General features: G+C 35.7%; 1 protein-coding gene across 1 annotated transcript; it reads left to right on the top strand.

Moving 5' to 3' along the window:
- The first annotated feature begins 1,153 nt into the window (after nt 1-1,153).
- On the top strand, nt 1,154-21,054 carry LOC125846250 (uncharacterized). The gene is made up of 19 exons (XM_049525625.1): nt 1,154-1,454; nt 4,610-4,713; nt 5,846-5,932; nt 6,076-6,151; nt 6,258-6,332; nt 6,817-6,870; nt 7,286-7,345; nt 7,431-7,547; nt 7,919-8,013; nt 8,131-8,333; nt 9,508-9,605; nt 12,016-12,119; nt 12,220-12,385; nt 12,494-12,616; nt 14,874-14,956; nt 16,783-16,924; nt 17,838-17,867; nt 19,672-19,742; nt 19,832-21,054. Exons 1-19 carry the CDS (start codon nt 1,410-1,412, stop codon nt 20,460-20,462), a joined length of 2,364 nt encoding a protein of 787 aa, XP_049381582.1. The 5' UTR covers nt 1,154-1,409; the 3' UTR covers nt 20,463-21,054.
- Nucleotides 21,055-21,423: the final 369 nt, after the last annotated feature.

Raw genomic sequence — 21,423 nt, 5'->3', positions numbered from 1 at the left:
GAAATAGTATTCACTTTGCACTCGTGTGGCTCAATGGCTAATGAAGTTGTATTCACTTGTTGATGTTGAGAAATAGTATTTACATCTGTTTTGGTGGGGGGCAACGTTATTTTGTACTTGTTGATGGTGAGATGTGGCAGGTATTCTGTGGAATTAATTGAGGTGCTCGAAAGTTGATTCAGACATTATGGTCATAAAAATAAAAAATATTCACCTTTTCTCAAACAATTTTATTTTAATTTAAGAATTAATGTTTTAATCACGATAATAAAATGAAAAATATTTGAAATCTCAAACGCACTTAACCACTATTTGAGTGACAATGAGTGCACTTCTAAATTATTTCCTATTAATAACAGCAGTAACATCATATCAAGCCAACAAACGACAAGAAGTTCAAGCCATTGGAGCCCATAAAAATACATTGGAAGATTTTCACACCTATTTGCAGGAAACTTTAATTTGAAATATTTTTAGAAGTTTGGTCTCATGAGATTTTTATGGCAATATAGAAATAGACTAGCTCAATTTATATGACAAGTTATCATCAATTGTATCAATGTAAGTGTAATTGTTATTCAAGGATAATAAATTATATTAATATTTTCTTTTTGATAGTTATCATATTCAGTCGATATATCTCTATTAATTTTACAAGATACCTACTAACTCCTATCAATACAAGTATGCATCAAGACTTTGCACGTAGGAGAAACTTTTTCATACAATATTTCTTTTCTACCGACTATCACACATTTTAAACCAAATACATCAAAATCATGGATAAATAAACATTTCAAATTACCCAAAAGAATCATATCTTTAAAAAACATACAAGCAAGTTATCCTTTCTTAAATAAAAATATTTGTTTTGACATTTTCTCCCTCTCGAGTATACTATTATTATTATTTTAAAATTCACCGATCCAACTAATTTAAATTTCACCCTTTCCAAACAAAAAAAAAAAGAAATATTAACTTAATTTTTTTTTTGATAGTAGGTTTGATAAAATTTGTTTCGTGGCTTCTTTTTGACATTTTCTCCCTCTCGAAAATACTATAATTAATTTTTTTAAAATTCACCGATTCAACTAATTTAAATTCCGTCCGAAAAAATTTGATAATAGGTTTAATAAAATTTATTTTGTGGCTTCTTTTTCTTCACAAAGTCCCCAAAAATACAGCAAGGAAAAAAATGCCTCTTTCCACCGTCTCACAATTGGTGCTAAGTATAATTCTTTTATGAGCATGATAACAATTGAACCGAATCCAATCTTATCAAAGACTCTGCTCCCCACCTTTTTCTAGGGCTTCCTGGGTTCAAGATCATTGTTGGGGTTGCTTTCTTTTTGTTCCTAGATCCAAATTGTTGAAAATTCTCTTCGGGGTCGGTTCTTGATTCTGAAAAAATGGCTATGTTTTGGCGTATGGCTGGCCTCTCCACTGCTTCTCCAGTAACCCCTTTAATTCCCTGTCTCATTTTTTTTTTTTAACTTTTTGTGAAATGTTTGGGTACGATTTGAATGTTTGGGTTGCTATATCTAGTGTTTATTGATTGGAATTGTATTGGGTGGTTTATTTTTTTAAGGATTTTGATTAATGGAAATGGGTTTTTGTTGAATTTCTTGTTATGTATGTTGTGTTGTGTTGTAGCAGTCTTAATTTTGAATTCAGAATTGTGTAAGGGAAGATTGGTAATGTGATTGGTCTGGACTTCTAGAGTGGGGAGTACTTTTTTGGACTGAATTTATAGTGGAAGTTAATGTTTTGGGGGTCTGGTGTAGTGGTGTTTACTGGTTGTATTCTGATTGTCTTAATTATGCAACTCGAAGAGACTGAGTGTTAAATTCCTTATTGAAAGAGGGAAAAAGGAAGAGAGTGAGTGTTAGATGGACTTGGATGATGGTGGCATTTTTAAAGATATTTTTTGGGTTAAATCATAGAGCAATGGAACAGTGGCAGAGGAGAAGTTTATGATGGACTGGTGGGCCTTATGATTGGATCTAATTTCTTGAACAAATAGCTGTGGTTTGATGAATCATACATCTATAATTGCTAATTGAAGAAAATAGTACCGATGAAGTTCATGTCTATCAGGTCCTCAATGTTAAACTGCAATTCTACCTTTGTGCAGCATTGTGGAATTTTTCAAGGAATGTACTTTTCATAACTTGCTTTTTATCCGAACTAAGTGCAAGATTATGTTGCAAATTTTAAGCTATTTTGCTTTCTAGATTGACATCAATGAAGTAAATGATATCTCTTGGTAAAATTATGTTCTTTCCAATTCACTATTTCACTTCAATTCTTATGCCACATACTTGGGCAATGTACCTTTTGCCCATACTAGACACCTTTTCTAAGCATGCCCAGGTAGCCTTTCATTTGGAATTTATTGTTTTTATGGAATTTAGAGGAGCTGATCCGGGGAACAGAAGTCCATTTCTTTGTACACCACATACATAGGCCATTTCAAGTCTTATGCCATATACTTGGGCAAACTTTTTTTTGCCCCTTCTTTTCTACACTTAATACCAAACTTTTGTCTCTAGAGGGTTCAAACCTGTTACATGTGCCTAAACCACACATAAAATATAGCTTATTTCTTGAAACATGGACGGCGATAGTATAAAATATCTAACACCTATTTTTTGACTCAATTGTTTGCTAGCTTAAGTAATTGAATAATGATGTGACACAATGGCTATGGGGGTTCGGGTTGGAGACACAAACTTTGTCGGGGGGAGGGGGATTGTGGGAGGGGGGGAATAAAGGATAAATATGGAATTTCGGAAGGAGGTGGAGAACTAGAGACATCACTTTGCCTTTCAGGTGTGGTTAAATTTTGGGGAAATAGATGGTGCGGGGATGACACTTTGAAAGATGATTCCAGTGTCTCTATAGAATTTCTTGCCAGAGAGAGATGATAGTTCAACAAATTAGGGGGACAGTGGGACTTTTTGGGACTTGAGCTTTAGAAGGATGGGAAGTATCAATTGTAATTATAATTGTCTAAAACAATAAAATGATTGGGAAGTAGGTGAGCTCCAAAGATTGTTAGTCTTATTACATAGGCAAGGCAACCCAATTGATAAGCCTGATGCATGGTGGTAGAGATTTAAGGGAAAATGGCATGTTTATTGTGAAAACTTTCTATGGGAATCTGTTGCTTAGGGAGGAGCAAATGTTTCCATGTAATGCAATATGGATCCCAAAGGCACCAAGGAAGGTGTGCTTTTCGCTTGGTTAGCCACAAGATGGGCGATTTGACAATAAAGAACTTCAAAAAGCAGAAGATTGTATTCATCGGCTGGTGTTACATGTGCAAGGAGGTGGGTGAGGATGTGGATGATCTTCTCCTACATTGCAGTTTGACAATGAGAGTATGGTGGGATATGTTTAGGTGGTTTGGCACTCCATGGTGATGCCAAAAATGGTGAAAGAATTGATGTTCAGTTGGAAGAGTGGGAGGAGAAGAAGAAGACGAAGGGCATGGAATATGGTGCAACTTGCATTAATGTGGGTTGTCTGGAGAGAGAGGAATAGAAGAGCTTCTGAAGGTGTAAAGTCGAGTTCCCCTCAAAGTAGCCTTCGTTCCCTTATTTTATTTTGGTGCACTCAGAAAGTTCCCTATTGTATAGACGAGATTGGGTGGAGTTTGTAGAGACTCAGTTGATTGTGTAGATTCTTTACCTTTTGGTATACAAGTAATACCACTTGTATATGGTCATTTTATGGCCTTGTTTATTATATGAAATATGCTTACTTGATCAGAAAAAATGATGTGACACAAAGGGATGGTTTCATGATGATAATGTAGAGTGAACATGTCAGTTAACTGGACAAATGTAGATTGTTGACTTAACAGGTAAATTGACATGTACTGTTCCCTAACAAGAAGTTGTAGAGTGCTGATTTTACATAGCTACGGGGACTGATGGATCTGCTTCTAGACAATGTGGATGTGTAGTCACTTTGTATTACACTGGAAGGATACAGGGTTTCACCACAGCAATCAGTGTCATCTAGATGGTTAAAAGAGACGAGAATAGTTGAATTATTATAAAAGAAGAAAAAACTTTCACTGTGCTGATAACTTATGGCAAGTCTACAAGGATTGAGAGTTTCTGATATGAAGGATAAGATAGAGACAAAAAAGAGAACTTTTCATAGACTTTGGTAACAATGTAGGGGCTCCATGTATAGTAGTTTGTCCTTTGGAAAACACAAGGTTCTTTACCTAAGTTGGACCTTGCTAATGCTATCTAAACAGTAGGTAGGCAGTGAATGTATGACAACTATCTCTCAAGCACATCTTTGGTTCCAATCTCAATAATTAAATTGAATATTCTTCATCATATATTATGGAATCTGAATATATTCTGCAAACTTTTGCTTTGGAATATTTCAGAAATATTCTTCTACATAAATTTAATGGATGCAAGCGCAATTTAAATTTGAGTTCATTACTTCTCAGTTTTCAACATTGCTTACTCCAAAGCATTGTATCAGTGTTCAGCTAATGATTTTTCTCAATCAATAATGTGTGTGGATATTTTATGATAAAAATGATGTGCATAGTTTTATAGGATACACTTACTATTTTCAGGTGGAGACAATTTTGGATAAGGAAAATTTTGCACTGGATGAGCTCTTGGACGAGGATGAAATAATTCAAGAATGTAAAGCTCTTAATGGACGCCTTATTAATTTGTAAGCACCTTATTCGCTCTTGGTTCTTCAGGGGGTTGTTGGTATGCTAGATATAACTTGTAATAACATCAAGTTCTATTAATTTTGGATGTGATGTACAAACTACAAAGTATCTCCCAACCAATGATGTTTCATGGAAAATCCATTTAAAGTAAATATCTTTAATTGTGAAAAGATCAGTCTGGATTTACTGCTGTATGGTGAGGTTTAGCTGAGGGAGTCTAGTGATGCATGTCGTGCCTTTGAAGCTTTATTTATGGTTTAAAATTGGCTAGTCTGGATTTAGTAAGAACAAGTGGTTAACTTTTGTAATTCTGGTTGTTCATTAGGACTACAAAAAGTTTAGTGTGCACTAAATAAACATGCCAAGTGCAAGGCTAGTTAGATATCCTTCTTAAACACAATTTTTGGTGGGGTGGGGGTTGGTGGGCTGAGGCAGTGCTTGGATTTTAACAAAACTTAATTTTGTTTTCACTATAAACTGTAAAGATCAGTGTTATTACATGTTATTGCTTAAATGATGAAGCAATGGGCTTCATAAAAGTGTGCACTTGAAACAATGACAAGCAATGTATCCCAACGCAAAGTGGTCTTGGTTATTTGAATCTCAACTTTGAATAGTCGGATTATAATCAGCGTTATTGTTTATTGGATTGTGTAATCAGTTATTTTAATTGCATTCTGATCATTTTTGTACTAAATTCATGTAATTTTGGTGATCTTTTTAATGTTGTGAATTGTGAGTTTGACTTCAAAGAAGCATATGCTTCACTTCTGGTATTTCGCTTCAAGCATCATGGACCTTATCGCTATTTTTTTCCGCTTTTGCTTTTAAAAACACGAGTAAGATATTTTTGATGTTTTAGACAATATGGAGGAAGTATCATGTGATGACAGGCTTCTTTTTTGTAACTGTCTAACTTTGGGGGACTAAACAGTTTGGTATAGTATACCTGTTAATATATAGAATGTTACCATTATAAAAATGGTAATATTATGAAACTTTTGGTGCCATCTCTGCACAAATTTTTTCTTCTTGTAGGATTTAAAGGTCATTTCTTGGAAGAACCTGTCAAAAAAGGAAGTCATTCTGTGGAAGAAACTGATCATCTTATGCTTTTCTTTCTGACAGTCTGCGAGAAAGAGCTCAAGTTGAACAACTTGTCAGGTACATAGTGGAAGAGGCTCCAGAAGATGCTGAGAAGAAACGAACTTTTAAGTGAGTGTCTGACTGGCACTGGAAAGTTATTTACATTTCATTTGTTATAGGCTCTGAATATTTCTTTGGATGTGAATATGAGTTCTCTTTTTCCTTGACCCAAGTGCATTTATTAAAAGATATCTTGTTTGACTGTGCCATAGGTTTCCTTTTATTGCTTGTGAAATCTTTACATGCGAGGTGGACATAATTCTTAAAGCTTTGGTTGAGAATGAGGAGGTATTCACTGTTTTTTTTGTCATGTATTTTTATTCTGCCTTTGTTCTATATGCTTAGTTCCTTGAATATTGTTTATATAAATTGGCTTTCTCATTTTGGATGTCAGCTAATGAACCTGCTATTCTCATTTTTGGAACCTGAGCACGCACATAGTACTCTGTTGGCTGGTTACTTCAGCAAGGTATTCATCATTGACCACTAGTCACATTAGTGTGAATTATGCTTCACTTAGCTATGTATTCCTTTGTATATATCTCTAAATATATTTAACTGGAAGGGGAGTGGTTAATAAGTTTGCAAGGTTGATTCCTTTTACTTATCGGGGAAAAAGTTTGCAAGGTTGACAACTTCTCTGTTGGCGGTGCCGTGTTTTAGTTTCCAAAAAAACTTTTCGTTGAAAAGCTATGTTTATTTTTCAATTTTATCCTGTCTAGTTTCTATCGTTTTGCTCCCGTTTCGACCAAAAGCAAGGTGATAGTTGCATGCTAGATACTACTGTAAGACTGAATGAAGGACTTTACTTGCTGGATTTTCGATGAAAACAATGCTGCATTTAATATTTTCTGGAAGTACTTCCATTTTTTAAGGTTTATTTCTTCTGTGAACTGTTATTATCAGATTTTCAGTTTCTACACTGTACTTGATGCCCAAGTTTCTTATTTTAGGTTGTCATATGCTTGTTGCTGCGGAAGACATCAGCATTTATGAACTATGTACAAGTAAGTCTGCTGCTTCTTATTAGCTATCATGATTGATTTGCATTACAAAAACACACATATAGGAAATGATTGGATGTTATATCAGTCGAGGTAAAGCTGGTCTATGTATGTACCAATGAAACCTTGCTCCCTTTTAGTCTCCAATTCATTTCTTTTATGTTCTTTAAGATGGTGGAGGGTGTTCGCCTGTTGTGACTTGTTTATATCTTCTTTAGTTTGAGATACCATTTCTTGTGTGACTAACTGGTATGTTCTACCAATAAATCTTTATGTATTTAATGTATCAATCATCTGGCTAGTTTTTAAAAAAATTATTGTCCCTTGTAAAATGGTGAAACATTGATACCGCCTCTTAATGCTTTCAATAAAAAGTCAAGCACAGTCAAGCTAATGATTATGGTTTATTCTCTTGTAGACTCATCAAGATATTATCAAGAAGTTGGTTGATCTCATTGGAATTACATCCATCATGGAGGTTTGTAGTTTTTGAAATAGTTTTAAGGCATGTTTTGGTTGTTTAGCATGACTAAATCCAGAAGTTCTAATGCTTTTGATTTTAGGTGTTAATCCGCCTAATTGGCACCGATGAACATTTGTATAGCAACTTCTTGGATTCCATGCAGTGGTTGGAAGATGCAGATGTGCTGGAGATGATCGTTGACAAGTTTAGCTCATCAGTATGTCATTTTCCTGAATTTATTTTAATAACTCTCTAATTTGCCAAGTCATTAGTCATTACATGATTTATGTGTTTCGATATCTAACCTGGCTTGGGGAACTAAGATAGTACTGCATTCCTGCTTTATGCTACCATTCTGAAAAAAGGAATTACTGCATGCCTGATGATATTTGCTAGGCGACCAAGGTTCTGGGGCTGATGAGAAGGTTATAATTCATCGATTTATATGTTTAACATAATGTGCTCAGTAGGGATGGATCAAATATTGATGGTCTAGTATTCATCTATTTAGTTAGTGACTGGGTACCCAACAAATCTTGTAATTGCTGGTGTAGGTTACTATGGTAATGGAATTCTCTGTAATTGCAGGATTGCCCTGAAGTGCATGCTAATGCAGCAGAAACTTTGTGTGCCATTACTCGATATGCTCCTCCTGGGATAGCTGCCAAAATCTCCAGCCCTAGGTGTTCTATTATTCTGAACCTTCATTAATTTTGGATTCTGATTGAAGCCTTAGTCTGGTGATACTATTGTATTTTCTCGGATCTCACAGACATATTTGGTTATATGATGTTTCGCAGTTTCATTGAGAGGTTATTTCGTCATGCACTGGAGGACTCACGACCTAAATCCGTGTTGGTTAACTCGTTATCTGTGTGCATATCGTTATTAGACCCTAAGAGGCTAGCTTCAGGAACATATTACATGTACGGTCGCCAGTCAATGCAGTGCTCTGGAGCAAGTGCAAATCCTGAGACTGTGGAAGGGATGTTGGGAAGCTTAGGTATGGATTTACTGGTTGTCTTTGAACAGTATCTATTGGTGGACAAATAGTTTGTACATCCTCTTGAACGTCCACCTTCCCCCTTAAATAGAAAGGATTTTTGACATTCTTATCTTGCACAATATTGATTTTAGGCTCTGTTATAGTGCTTAATACATTTGACTTTTGATATACATGATACAAGCTTTTCCAAGGCATACCACTCGTACATTTAACCCTGCAGACATCATTCTCTCCTCTTCTGTCCGTGACTAGTACACTTTAAAACAAAAAATATGTGGTGCCTTCTTTCCTCTTAAGGTTCCCGGAAGTCTCCATTTGGTAGCAAGTTTTAGTCTGAATATTGTAGGGAAATGGGGGAAGCCTTCTAGGAATCTTATGCTCGGGGAGGGGTTACCCGCGTGTTCAAGAGAGCCCGCAACAGTTTGGTCAAATTGAAGGTGTTGATTGTCATCAAATTTCAGTAGGTGTTGTGACTTCACTTGTAAAACAAATATGTTGGTTTATTTTAGTGATGATTGAAGGATAGATATGCGGAGTGTGCTTACCATGATGAAGTGTTAAATTCAGCACAGTTGGATTCTTGGAGGAAAAACACACAAAGGAAGTTAAAGATATGCATGGTTCAATAAAAAACCTAATTATTTGACCTTCTCTTTTTTACGCGAAGTTTGGATTCTAGGTTCCCTTTATGAGTCGTGTATTATGATCTTTGAGATATTTGTATATATGTGACACTTATATTGAAAAAATGACACACATATATACAAATATGATGCAATGAACCCAACTATATACAAATGACACACATGTACACATAGATATACATGCTATTGTGAGTTCTGTGACACTTATTATTGAAAAAGGTAAGTGGTACACTGGTTCATTGCATCATACCTCAACTGTAACATTTTACGTCCTAATTAATTGGAGATCCTTTCGATGTTATAGTTGTTTCTCTCTGCTGCCCGTTGTATTTTGTTTTGCTTTCCGCTGGAAAAGTCTTTGGCTCTTTTTTTTTTTTGGAAATACTGAATTTGAGATAATTCATTGTGCTGTACCAGTTATCTAGGTTTCGGTATGTTTTCCATATGAATTAGATTTATAGGCTCTGATTTTAACTTGTATGTTGTGATTCAAGTGGAATAACTTTTATTATTGCTTGTTTATACAGGTAATTTACTGAAGCTTCTGGATATTTCATCAGAGGATAATGTCTTGCCAACAACATATGGGAGCTTACATCCACCTCTTGGGAAGCATCGTCTGAAGGTAGTTATTGAACATCTTCTTGTAGGAAAATAAGGGGTCCTTTGGTTCACACACTAGGTATGCAGAGATTGTAAATGCAAGGTTGTATATGCGGAGATTAATAATGAGGAGATTTTTATACATGAATTACTTCAACAGAGTATTTTGTCTTTAAATAGTTTATTCCCCGCATTGCTAATACACGTATTTTCGCTTCACATTCTGTCTTTAGATTCGGCATGACTTAATGGATGTGTTATTTAGACTTCCAACCAAACGTTACAATTATGTTGTGATTATTTCTTTCTTATGGGGCTAACCAAATACTATACCATCTTAGGCGGAGTTTTATGGTGTGAGTAATTATTTCAAATCATCAAGCAAATGCTCTCCAAGCTTCTGTCTTGGAATTAGAAATGGATATAATTTAATATCACTTTTGATCTAACTTAGAGAGGATAGCATTGTCAAAGAGTCTGATGAGGCTTTAAGCGCAACACAATTCTTGAATACATTGTGCTGGTTTTTATTTTTGCAGGAAATGAAAAGTGTGTTCAAATTTTTTCTTCTTTCATTAATTGAGAGTTTTAATTGGGAATAAAACATAAGTACACCCCACCCCCTTACTAAACTCATTTTGCCAAGTACACACTTACACTTTGCGGACTATTTTGAAGTGGAATTATTGTTCCCTCTTTTGCTGACATAGCATGGATTGATTTACTTTCTTAAAACGCGTGAGAGGCATTAGGAAAACACTCTCTTGGCTTGGGAACTCAACTTTTGATCGGCCAAGCTGTACCATTCGACTTCTACTTCACTCTATCTATCATTACTCTTTTATGTCGCTGACCTCCAACCCAACTCTTTTATCACACTAAGAGCTCCTTATTTTAGCTGTAGCAAACAAACAATTAACATGTGCAGGAAATTACCCCATAACAAAATCCACTCACTTCACCTTGCAGACTTCACTACAAAACCACATCCTAGATCCATCTAAAGGGACCTTCTATATGGTGCGTTCTGAAGAGATGCTTATAGCTCCAACTTAAAGCTTGTTAGACTTGGTCCTAGGATTTTCATTTGCTTTTCAGTGAATGATCAGCTTTTTTTATGCGTGTGATTTGTTGATTTGAGTGGTGAAAGTTGAGGTTTTTGTGTATAGAAAGGGAAGATGAAAGTGAAGCTAAAATAGGGAAAAAAAAGAAGAGAAATGGGTAGTGACATGGTGGCAGCACGTATATAAACACATTTTCTCATTTGGGTAACTAAATACTTCTTAGGGTGTGTGCTGTGAGATACAAGGAAGTGGGTAATAGAAACCCCTCAAAATTCAACCGTGTAGTTCAGTAGTTGACAAATGAGGGGGCTAGTTTAGGGCGTATTATCCCTTATTTTTTTTCTTTCGATCTAACAAGCCCTTATATCTATCTATGTCGTGCAATGCTATCTAATCATTTAAGGTCCACTTGGTCTAAATAAAATTTTAAATATTATCCTTCATGTTTCGTTTTCAGCAATCAGCATTCAATTTTCACTGATATTTTCTTTTTGAAATTGGTAACAGTATATATAGAAAAAAACATTAAGTTAGTGTGAAACAATAGTTACAGCAAAAGAATAGATCAAAATTGATCTATTATACTTACAGACTACCTAACGTATACAGATAATCTGTACTCTCTCTATAGCTTTCTGTACACCAAAAATAAAACAAAAGGAAATTCATCTCAACTTTCTGCAGTGAATTGTATATATCTTAAAAAATTCTTGAATTCCTCTCTTTCCATAATGTCAATTTTCATGGATATAACAGTTCGCAGATCAATATTTAACTTTAGTGTTAAAGTAGTGGCAAGTTCGCGTGTTTGTTGTACTTCGTTGAGTCTGTCAGTATTATATATTTTGTAAATAAATTAATAAAGGCTTTTGGAATTTTTTTTTAGACTTGTAAACAAAGATTTTTGAGTTTGTGAATAAGAGGACTAAACTCAAACATCAGCCTTCCTTTATCAGTGATTTTTCATACTGCTTTGATTTTCCCCCTAGGTCCCTTTCCACTATCCCTCTAAAAAAATAAATAAAGAATCATGTGATGCTCTCTGCTGCTCCAAATCAGAGTACTATGAGTATTTTTGTTCTCTCTCCTGGAATCTCTTTTCTGCTATTGCTTACATATATGAAATCAACTGAACACCAAGAGTCTTGTTTTTATCTTTGTAACTAACAAGAAGAAACAAACTCCCCTCCACCTCCAACTGTTTTTGCTTCTACTTTTGTAACTAATTTGCATCTGACTTCAATGAAACATTTACTTCATCAAAAAAAAAAAACTCCCGTCCACCTGCACTGTGTTTTAATGTTATGCTGGGTGGTAAATAGGACTTTGATTCTTCAAATTTTGATTTCGATCAATTGGGAATTTCAGATTATAGAGTTTGTTTCAGTCTTGGTGAATGTTAGCAGTGAAGCTGCTGAAAAGGAGTTGATTCGGCTTGGTGCTGTTAAACGCATCTTAGAATTGTTCTTTGAGTAAGTGCTATGTTACTATATAATCAAATAACCTTCTGATTTCTGTTACTTGGTATAGTGTCTAGGTATCTGATGTCAGTTTCTTTGTTATTGAATCCAGGTATCCATACAACAACTTTTTGCATCATCATGTTGAGACTATAATAATTTCGTGCCTGGAGAGTAAGAATATTCAATTTGTTGAACATCTTCTTAGTGACTGTAATCTTCTCGTGAAAATTCTCGAGGCGGAGAAAAACTCAACACTTGCTGCTGATCCATCCAAGGTATTAATCAAAATTTAGGTGTTTTGACTCAATATTCTTAATTTTACTTGTATATTGGGCTGTAGATGTTGAAACCTTTGGTCATTAAGTTTTTTAATGTGGATGCAGCCAACGGCCTCTGTTGAGGGAAGATCCCCACCCAGGATTGGAAACATTGGGCATGCGACACGAATAGCTAACAAACTTGTTCAACTAGGGAACAACAATAATGGCATACAGTCGCGTCTGCAGGTGTTTGAAATATCTGATTTCATGTGTTATCATTTTTTTCTGTTTGTTCATGTAGTTCTTCCAATTTGAATCCGTCCTGTTTTACTGGGCTATTCAGCTACACAAGGCACAAGGATGTTTGCACTTAGAGTAGCTGATTTTGCATTTGATAAATAGAGATTTCTCAAGGTCCATTTGGGCAGTTGCTAATACTAATGTGTTGCATTTTCATCAAGTGGGGGCAATCAGGGGAAGTAATGAGAAGCATGACACCACTGAATATGGATAGAGGGAGTGAGAGAGTTTCACAAGACACAAGTGACTTCTTTATGCGTATTTCATTGGTCATCGCAGAAGTTGCTCAACTCATACTACCTGGTAGTGTAATAGATGTTCAATCAACTACTCCAATTCCTAACTAGTTGGGATTAATTATATGAATCCTCAATATTCATTCTGCTCTATTCGAGCCCATTTCATTCCAATACTAAGTAATGTCTTTTAAAAAAGAGTCACTAAATCCCACATGCACATTGTTATCTAAGTCTATATGCAGACTAATGAGTCTTATGACAAATACCAAACCTAATTTAAGTGTATCAACAATTAAGCTTTATTTCCAATTAGTTGGTATTGCATATATGAATCCTTTATATGAGAGATTCTAACTCTGTGTGTATGATTTTAGGTCTACCTCCTCTTTTAGTGCCTTTACTCATTATAGTGTTGCACCTAGATTACTGTACGTATGGAGGTTCACATACGACATAGTGCAAACCATCGTAGACAACTTTCTCTGTTTTTATCCTCTGCATGGTATATGCACCTTGTGGTAATTTTTTTTGTCTTTTCAATCTTGTATTGCCGCACATCCATCTTAGGATTAATATTTTTATGACATCCATCTTGTGAGACCCAACATTTGATTACATATATACAACCACTCTGTGTAACTTTCTATTGCATAACACAGGCATTGTGTTCTTATATTTCAACCATCCTGTTTTAGTGGATGTGTCACATCTTGATTGTCACACCTTTTCCTAGAAGACTGAGCGTAGATTTACAAATCTGTTGCATTAGGCGCTACATTCTCCTGGTAGTTTACTTATGTTGCTAGAAGAAGCTTGACTGACTAAACGCTCTGTGTTTGGGAATTTGATGTTGAGGTGATTCTTTTTCTTGTTTCTCTTAGGTTACCTACAAAGTTGCTCTAATACCTAATCATATTTCTTAACATAGGTTCATTTTGGCTAAATTTCATGGGTGGTATGTGGACTAATGATTTTGGCTAAATTTCATGGGTGGTTCGTGGACTAATGATTTATTGGACTATAGTACCTAAAGTAAGTAGGCAGTAGTGTGTTGTCTTGCTATCCGTCCATACTAGTAATCGTAGTATTGCTCCTGTAGTTTCTTGTCCCTTGATTTGTGTTACTATTTGTTGTTTCTTGTACTTCGGTTACCCTATTAGTTTGCTGTAGTTACTTTTCAGATTGCTTTGTTATGCTTTCACTTCCGTTTATTCTTTTTCTGTACTGGGTTGGACTGTTTTTCCTTGAGCCGAGGGTCTATCGGAAACAACCTCTCTACCTCTGCGGTAGGGTATCCTCCCTAGACCCTACTTTGTCGGACTACACTGGGTATGTTGTTGTTTAGTACCTTAAGTAAGTTTTATAACTAAAATATACCTAAACTTTACGTTTAAATAATAGAAAGTACCAGCCCACATTTTTCTCATGTAGAAGAACAATTTCCAGTACAAAATATGTACACAAATTATCAAAAAGATCCAACTCACCTATTACCTACTTTTTAAAACCTATTTACCCATTACCTAAACTATGCCCACATTATTGTAACTTGTATAATGTATTACCTATACTTATTTAGTCTATACGTACTGAGAAATTACATTGACCTCTGATGGAGTGATTTTCAATTTGGAAAAAAATCTCTATAATCATTTGGGGATAATCATCTTGGGTACCTTGAAGTTAATTTCAGAAAATGCCTTTTATTATATAGAGAATTCACCTACTTGCGTCAAGTCTCTCTTCTATTTGATTGCTTTTCTTCAGTGCAGTCTCACTTTAGTGATTTGATATGGTCAAATTTCCTATCTGCATTAGTTTGCGAGGTCGTTAGTGATTGCCTCCGTTATGTATCAAGTAGGAGCCCTTCACAGTTCCTTTTTATGCTCGACTTCTGCAAATTCTTTTATCAAAAAGTAACCTTATGTAAATTCCTTATCCTAAATGCAAGTACTTTTTGGCAGGAGAATAGTGAATGGATTGATTGGCAGACAAATATTCTTCAAAAGCGGAATGCTGTGGAAAATGTTTTCCAGTGGGCTTGTGGGTGAGTGCCTTAATTGCCTGCTATCACTTTGTGCTGGTTAGTATTTCCTAGGGTAGGGGGATTGCTTCCAAGTAAATAAACCACCTGCAGAGAAGAAGGTATGCACAAGGGATAGTGATGAAAATATGAAGATATTAGGTAGATTCATGTAGTGTCATACAATGACTGCATTACCAGGATTATGAAATACTTGAGAACTGGAATTGAGCAGTCTTTGTTATGGGATGTGTTGTGCATCTCCTTTTGTTTGTTAATACAAGAGATGAATCAATCACACACTCCCCCCCCCCCCCCCCCCCCCCCGGTGCTACCTTCTTGTTGGAAAGGCATAACTTGATCTCTGTGAATAACACAAATAGTTTCTTCCATGTGTGACTATAAGGAAAATAACAACAGATACCCCTCAATTGTAAACTAGTTTGGCTCAGCTATATTTCTCATTATTCGTTTGGCTCCAAATAATATTGTGAGGAGTCTTTGTTAATTGACTAGTTTTAGATTGGTTGTCGACCTATACACATCCACCTTTATCAAAAAAGGTTTGTAGTTCTGCAACCTGTTTTGTCCCGATTTAGGAATGGCAGTCTGAATTCACATAAGACACTGAGCTTGCACTGCCAGAGTTGGTTACATCATTACCAGGATTTTGAATTATTCAAAAACAGAAATTGAGCTGCCTAAGTTCAGGCTTCTCCTTTTGTTGGTTAACATGGGTGATACTCATGATAGATCTCACTCTCACTCTCTCACACACACACCAAAAAAAAAACACTTGCTAGCCATCTTGTTGAAAAGGCATTACCCGGACTCTATGAATAAGGCAAATAGTAGCTGCATAGTTAGTACCTCTATTTTTCTTTTGCTTGTTTTTGATTTGGTACGGCAGGGGTGGGAGGAGTGAAAACAAGGATTGTGTGTGTAATAAATTGTTGGTGTTGCCTGATTGAACATATTTCTTGTTAATTACTCTCTCCGTCTCAATCAATTTATGTGGCGGTGTTTGATAGGGCACGGAGTTTAAGAAAGAAAGACTTTTGAAACTTGTGGTCTTGAACAAGCCGTAGATATTTGTATCATTAAAAATCATCTCATTAAGGGTAGAATGGAAAGTATAAAATTCAATTGTTACTCCCTCTGTCCCGATTTATGTGGCAAGCTTTCCTTTTTAGCCAGTCCCAAAAAGAATGATACATTTCTATATTTAGTACAATTTAACTTTTTAAAATGTCTATGTTACCCTTAGTGAAGATGATTTATAGCCACACAAATATCTATGGCTTGTTTGAGACCACAAGTTTTAAAAACCTTTTTTTCTTTCTTAAACTCCGTGCCAAGTCAAACAACATCACATAAATTGGGATGGAGAAAGTTCTAAATATAGAAATATGTCATTCTTTTGGGACTGACTGAGTGTCACATAGTTTAGGAAAAAGGGAGTACCATGTTTCATGTTATATAACAAATTGTGGGTCTTGAATGTGTCTCATTAATGCTACATTTATTCTGTACAAAAGCATTTGAGTTTCCCTAGCTGAGTTCCTTTAATGATATTTACCTTACCTTATAAAAAAATTCTTGCTGCGATGGAAGGAGAGAATCATGCCCAGATTTGAGTGTTCCTCACTTGATCGTTTGTGTGAATTATATAAACATCATGCCATTTTTTCTTTTGAGTTGGACACAACATTTTTGAAGAAAATATACTCATTACATCCATTCTATACCAATGATATATGTTCATCTTTTCATTGGATTGATCATGATTGTAGTTTGTTATTCTTTATACCAGCATAATATTGACTTTTATTTCATGTAACCTCTCTCAGGAGACCCACATCACTGCATGACCGAATGAGGGACAGTGATGATGATGATTATCAAGATAGAGACTATGATGTTGCAGCTCTGGCAAATAATTTAAGCCAGGCCTTCCGCTATGGAATCTATAACAATGATGAACTTGATGAGGTGTTCTTCATATCTTAACAAAAGACAATATGATTGTGCATTTCTTCATCTCTCTCTATCTTTTAGCATGTAATAGTGCTGGCTAGGTTCCTGTGTTTATATCTGGAGAAGGTAACGACAGAGGATTTGGAACATTGATAGATAGTTGGAGAATTTATCTTTCTTATAGTTAGAGTTGTCCTTTCTTAGAGCTGCCTGCTATGTAGAATCTTTAGAGATGAAGCAAAATGAGCACAGTAAATGTGCTTTTTGATTCAAGCCCACACCTTTTTGCATATCTAATTATTTATAATTGAATTTGAAGTGTGGTTTTGGTTTTTATCTGCAAGTCCCAATCACAGGAATGTTGTTCAGAATCTGTGGTTGAATTTTTTACTGTAAAAAGCCTCTGCTGAAAATGGTATAAGATCCATAGTTCAATATAGATGTAGCAGGGTTAGACAGAGGGTCCAGGAATCTGTGGCAGCATTTTGTAACTGTTATATGGTCATGGCATTATTGCCTCGATGTAGTAGGCTAAGACAGAATCCAGTGAGAGCTAGAATGAATTTTATCCTGTTAATAGCGTAGAATAGTCTTCCTAATTCTGTCATTATTAGGAATATTGGCATTTAGTATCTTCCTTATTAAATGACTATTTCATTTTAAGTTTAAAGAAACCTTATCTCAAGTAGCCTAAACTATGGAGCACTCTGTATATTGTCTGCAACCAATTCAATACAAGTTATATCTTAACAGTGCCAAAAACAATGGATGCTTGATTTTGCTTATTTTTCCTTTTCTGGTTTTTCTTGTTTTAAATCTTTTTTATTCAACTTCATCTTTAATCTTCACATATCAATTTTTTAAGCACATGGCCATTAAGTATATTATCATTAATCATGTACTCAAGGAAGACTTTATCTGTGTGCAGGCTCGTGGTTCACTTGAGCGGGATGATGAGGTAACTGTCGAGGTTTTATTTAGTCTTTCAGTGATTGCTTAGTTAATGAGATATACAAACTGTCTGCTACCGTACTTCTATGCTGTTTGTGCATATGCTCTAGAGAGAGAGTACAGGGCGTACTTTCTCTCCTTCACATTCACTTCAGCATAGATCTCAATATTGTTATATGGTCGTGTTCACTCTCATCTCTACATAGCAAAAGTCTGATTTTTAGAAGCATAATTATATTCACGGCCATGAAGTGGGTTCTCATATAGCGGGAAGATATTCAGATGAGGTTCAACTAATTTGTGATTGAGGCAAAGTCAATTGATTGATTGATTGGTATCATTCTTCATAATGATGATCATTACATAAAGTTGAGTCGATTTGTAAGGCAGACCACCTCTGCTCCACCTCTAATACTGATCTTCCCTTTAATTCAATGTGGCTGACAGGAACTTCCCCTTGGTCATTAGCAATACTTCCAACTACTCCCTCTGTCCGAATCTTGTCATATTTCCTTTTTTGAGGGTCAAACTTCATAAACTTTATCAAACATTCTAAGATGTATTTTTTCACCTTATTGATATTAGAAATGCAACGTATAGTACTTTTCATATAGTTTATGAATCGAAAAGTTTTAGTCTTAAATATTAAATTAATCTAATTCAATTTAGCTCTGAAGATTAGTCAAATTGACTCTCGAAAAACGATACTTGACAAGTACTTTGGGACAGAGGGATTGGTTCTGAAGTCACCTATTAGCTTTTCAAAATACCCATATTTCCCTTAGCTTTCAATTGCTTTAAAGCCAGTTAGTTATCTGTGCATATTTAGTTTATTATTTTATTAATTAAATGAACATGTCATTTGTTATGGAAGAATGAAGTGATATAATATTGCATGTAGAAATATCTAACGGAATTTTCTTGCTACCTGATATGTCCACCTTATCACATCTTTTAATAAATCTCAAAGAAATAGGCCCTACAAATGACTTTAAAGTTTAAAGGGTAATCTCATACAAACTGTTATACCCTTTAACATTGATTTTGGACCATTTATAGATATCTTTTTAAAATTCTCATAGAGGGTATGTATAACAGTTCTGAGATGATGGTGGATTTTTTGTAACTCACTTGTGTGCTTTCTCCTTTTGAGAAATTTCAAAAGCATTTTTCCCACATAGTTCTTTCTTTTGGAAATCCTCCTATTGAATATTAATTTGTATGTTGTCATAATCAATGTCGCTAAGGCTCACATGAAAAAGCCCTCTTACGCCTAAAGCTTGGTGAAGCGCAGGTTGGGTGCTTTGGCTTAGCTTAGATGACCTTTTAGTGCAGTCACCAAGGTGCTAGGGACTATGCTTCATCACCATGGCTGTGGCTTTAGGAGGACCATACTAGACAGTAATTATAGTTCATGAAGTAGTAGATTGATTGCTAATAGAACATTATGAATGGAGTTTGAGTGATTACGACTACAAAATTAGTGAAATTTGGTATAAATACCCAGTCATTAAAGCTTGGCACTGCATCTCTACATCTAAATCAGAACTTCAAATCTATGTTTGAACTCAGTGACATGATTTTTGCTTGATATATTTAATTTTAATCTTTCAATTCCTTAATCCAGATAATTGTTGTTTGTGTTTACATTTATTTTTTCTTCATTAGTGCTCTCTTCTCTGAACCTAATTGTGCTTTGTGCTCAAGTCTCAGTAGTCTTTGATGTTGTTTTATGCTTTTTGCCTGTGGCGATGCACAACCTGTGCCCTTTCAGGCAACTCATTTACATAAACTCTTCTGATTTCCTGTAGGATGTCTATTTTGATGATGAGTCTGCTGAAGTTGTGATATCTTCACTACGTTTGGGTGACGATCAGGAAAGGTGGGTAAAAAACACTGTTCAAAATGCTTTTTGTGTATCTGTCCCAGTATCATTAGTAACAATGATGTTACTTATAATTGTTTTTGCAGTGGATCACTTTTTACAAATTCCAACTGGTTTGCTTTCGAGGATGACAAAGAGATTCATGAACAGTACACTGCCTTGGTTGCTTCTCCCTCACCTGACACAGAAGAAACTAATGTTATTAGGCCTAGCACAGATGATGATGCAGCTGCTGATGAAGATGATGATTTGGCAGACACTGCCTCATCTGATCGACCTGAGCCAAAACAAAGTTCAGATCATCCTGCACCCTCTAGTTTGTCTGAGGACTTGCATCATGCTACAATTAATGAAACCATTAAGCCTCCTGAATGGGTTGAATGGCGAGAAAGCTCTAATACAATTGCAACATCCAATCAAACCTCGGATTCAGCTGGCGTTGCTGATGTGGTCGGGCCTCCTTTACCTAATGGCGACGTCAAAAAGGAATCAGAAGCTCCAAAGGATACTATTCAGTCAAAAGAAGAAAATGCTCATATTCCACCCACTAATGGGTGCACCAGTAATGTGGAAAAAGATTCTGAAGGATCATCAGGTGATACTTCACAGCCTCCAGAAACAGGTGGGAGCCAAAGCGCTAGCAATGCTAGTTCTTGTAGTATGGAGAACCCCCCTGCTGGAACGGTGGGGTTATCTAGTGGAGAAACCGAGAAGTGAAGTGTGGAACCACTGTGAATTCTCGAGGTGCAGTTGCGGGAGAAAAAACCTAGCACTTTTGCCATTGACCTGGTGCACTGATGAAAGTCTCAGCTCTTGCTGTCAGCTGGGACTAATATCTGGTTTTGGAGCCTGATGTATATTACTGGGGCTTAAAAGTCGACTTAGCCACAGATGATTCTTTCCTCAACTTATAGGTAAAGAGTGCTCTCTCTTTCTTCTCACTTATTAAAGGCCTTTAGTGCAGGTGATTCAGTAGATCATACTTTTATTAGTAACCCAGAACTGCCTCTAGATGTGTCCAAACTGCCAAAGGGAGTTGTATGCTGTACACGTTGAAAGGATCTTGTTTTATATCTCATATTTTTATCATTTTTCTACGTCTTGATCCACTCTCATCGCCAAATTCACTGGACCATGTTTGGTGAAGTATAGACCTAATTGACAACCAGGTTATGTTCGACACTTGCACACAGCATTCCAGTGCAGGTTCCCAGTTAATAAGATTTTGAGATTGATTCTGTAGCTCTCACCGTACTCTTCCCATCAAAATTTGATGTCAATATATTTAAGCTTTTTTGGTTTCTCTTCATGACTTGTGTTTGTTTGTTATGTTGGAATTTCTCAATTTTCAAGTTGATTCTATGGTTCGTGATCTCATGCATATGTATATATAAGGTAGTCCAAAACAAAATGTAAGGTGTATTTTAAATAGTCGATGTACCATTTGATAGTTTTCACAACTTAGCGATGTAAACGCATGCTCATCCTGAGACGCACAAGGCCACAGGACAGTTTAAACAAACAAACTTTGGTGCACTTGAACAATTGGATGGGAAGCATTTTAAACAAATCCATAGCATTGATTATGTAATTTGACATATCCTAATCCTAGTTTGATTTTTTTTTTTTTTTAAAGTTGCCCCTTGATTATCTAAGTTATAGCTCTCTGTGTTAAAAC

Source organism: Solanum stenotomum, chromosome 12 (genome assembly GCF_019186545.1).
Source record: "Solanum stenotomum isolate F172 chromosome 12, ASM1918654v1, whole genome shotgun sequence".
In the NCBI taxonomy this organism is placed as follows: Eukaryota; Viridiplantae; Streptophyta; class Magnoliopsida; order Solanales; family Solanaceae; genus Solanum; species Solanum stenotomum.
This window is presented reverse-complemented; position numbering and strand designations above follow the sequence as displayed.

Excerpts from the sequence above, each read along its gene's own strand:
- LOC125846250 (XM_049525625.1), top strand. The coding sequence starts at position 1,410 with ATGGCTATGTTTTGGCGTATGGCTGGCCTCTCCACTGCTTCTCCA. Across the intron at positions 1,455-4,609 it reads GCCTCTCCACTGCTTCTCCA|GTGGAGACAATTTTGGATAA; the intron begins GTAACCCCTTTA and ends TACTATTTTCAG. Across the intron at positions 7,346-7,430 it reads GAATTACATCCATCATGGAG|GTGTTAATCCGCCTAATTGG; the intron begins GTTTGTAGTTTT and ends TTTTGATTTTAG.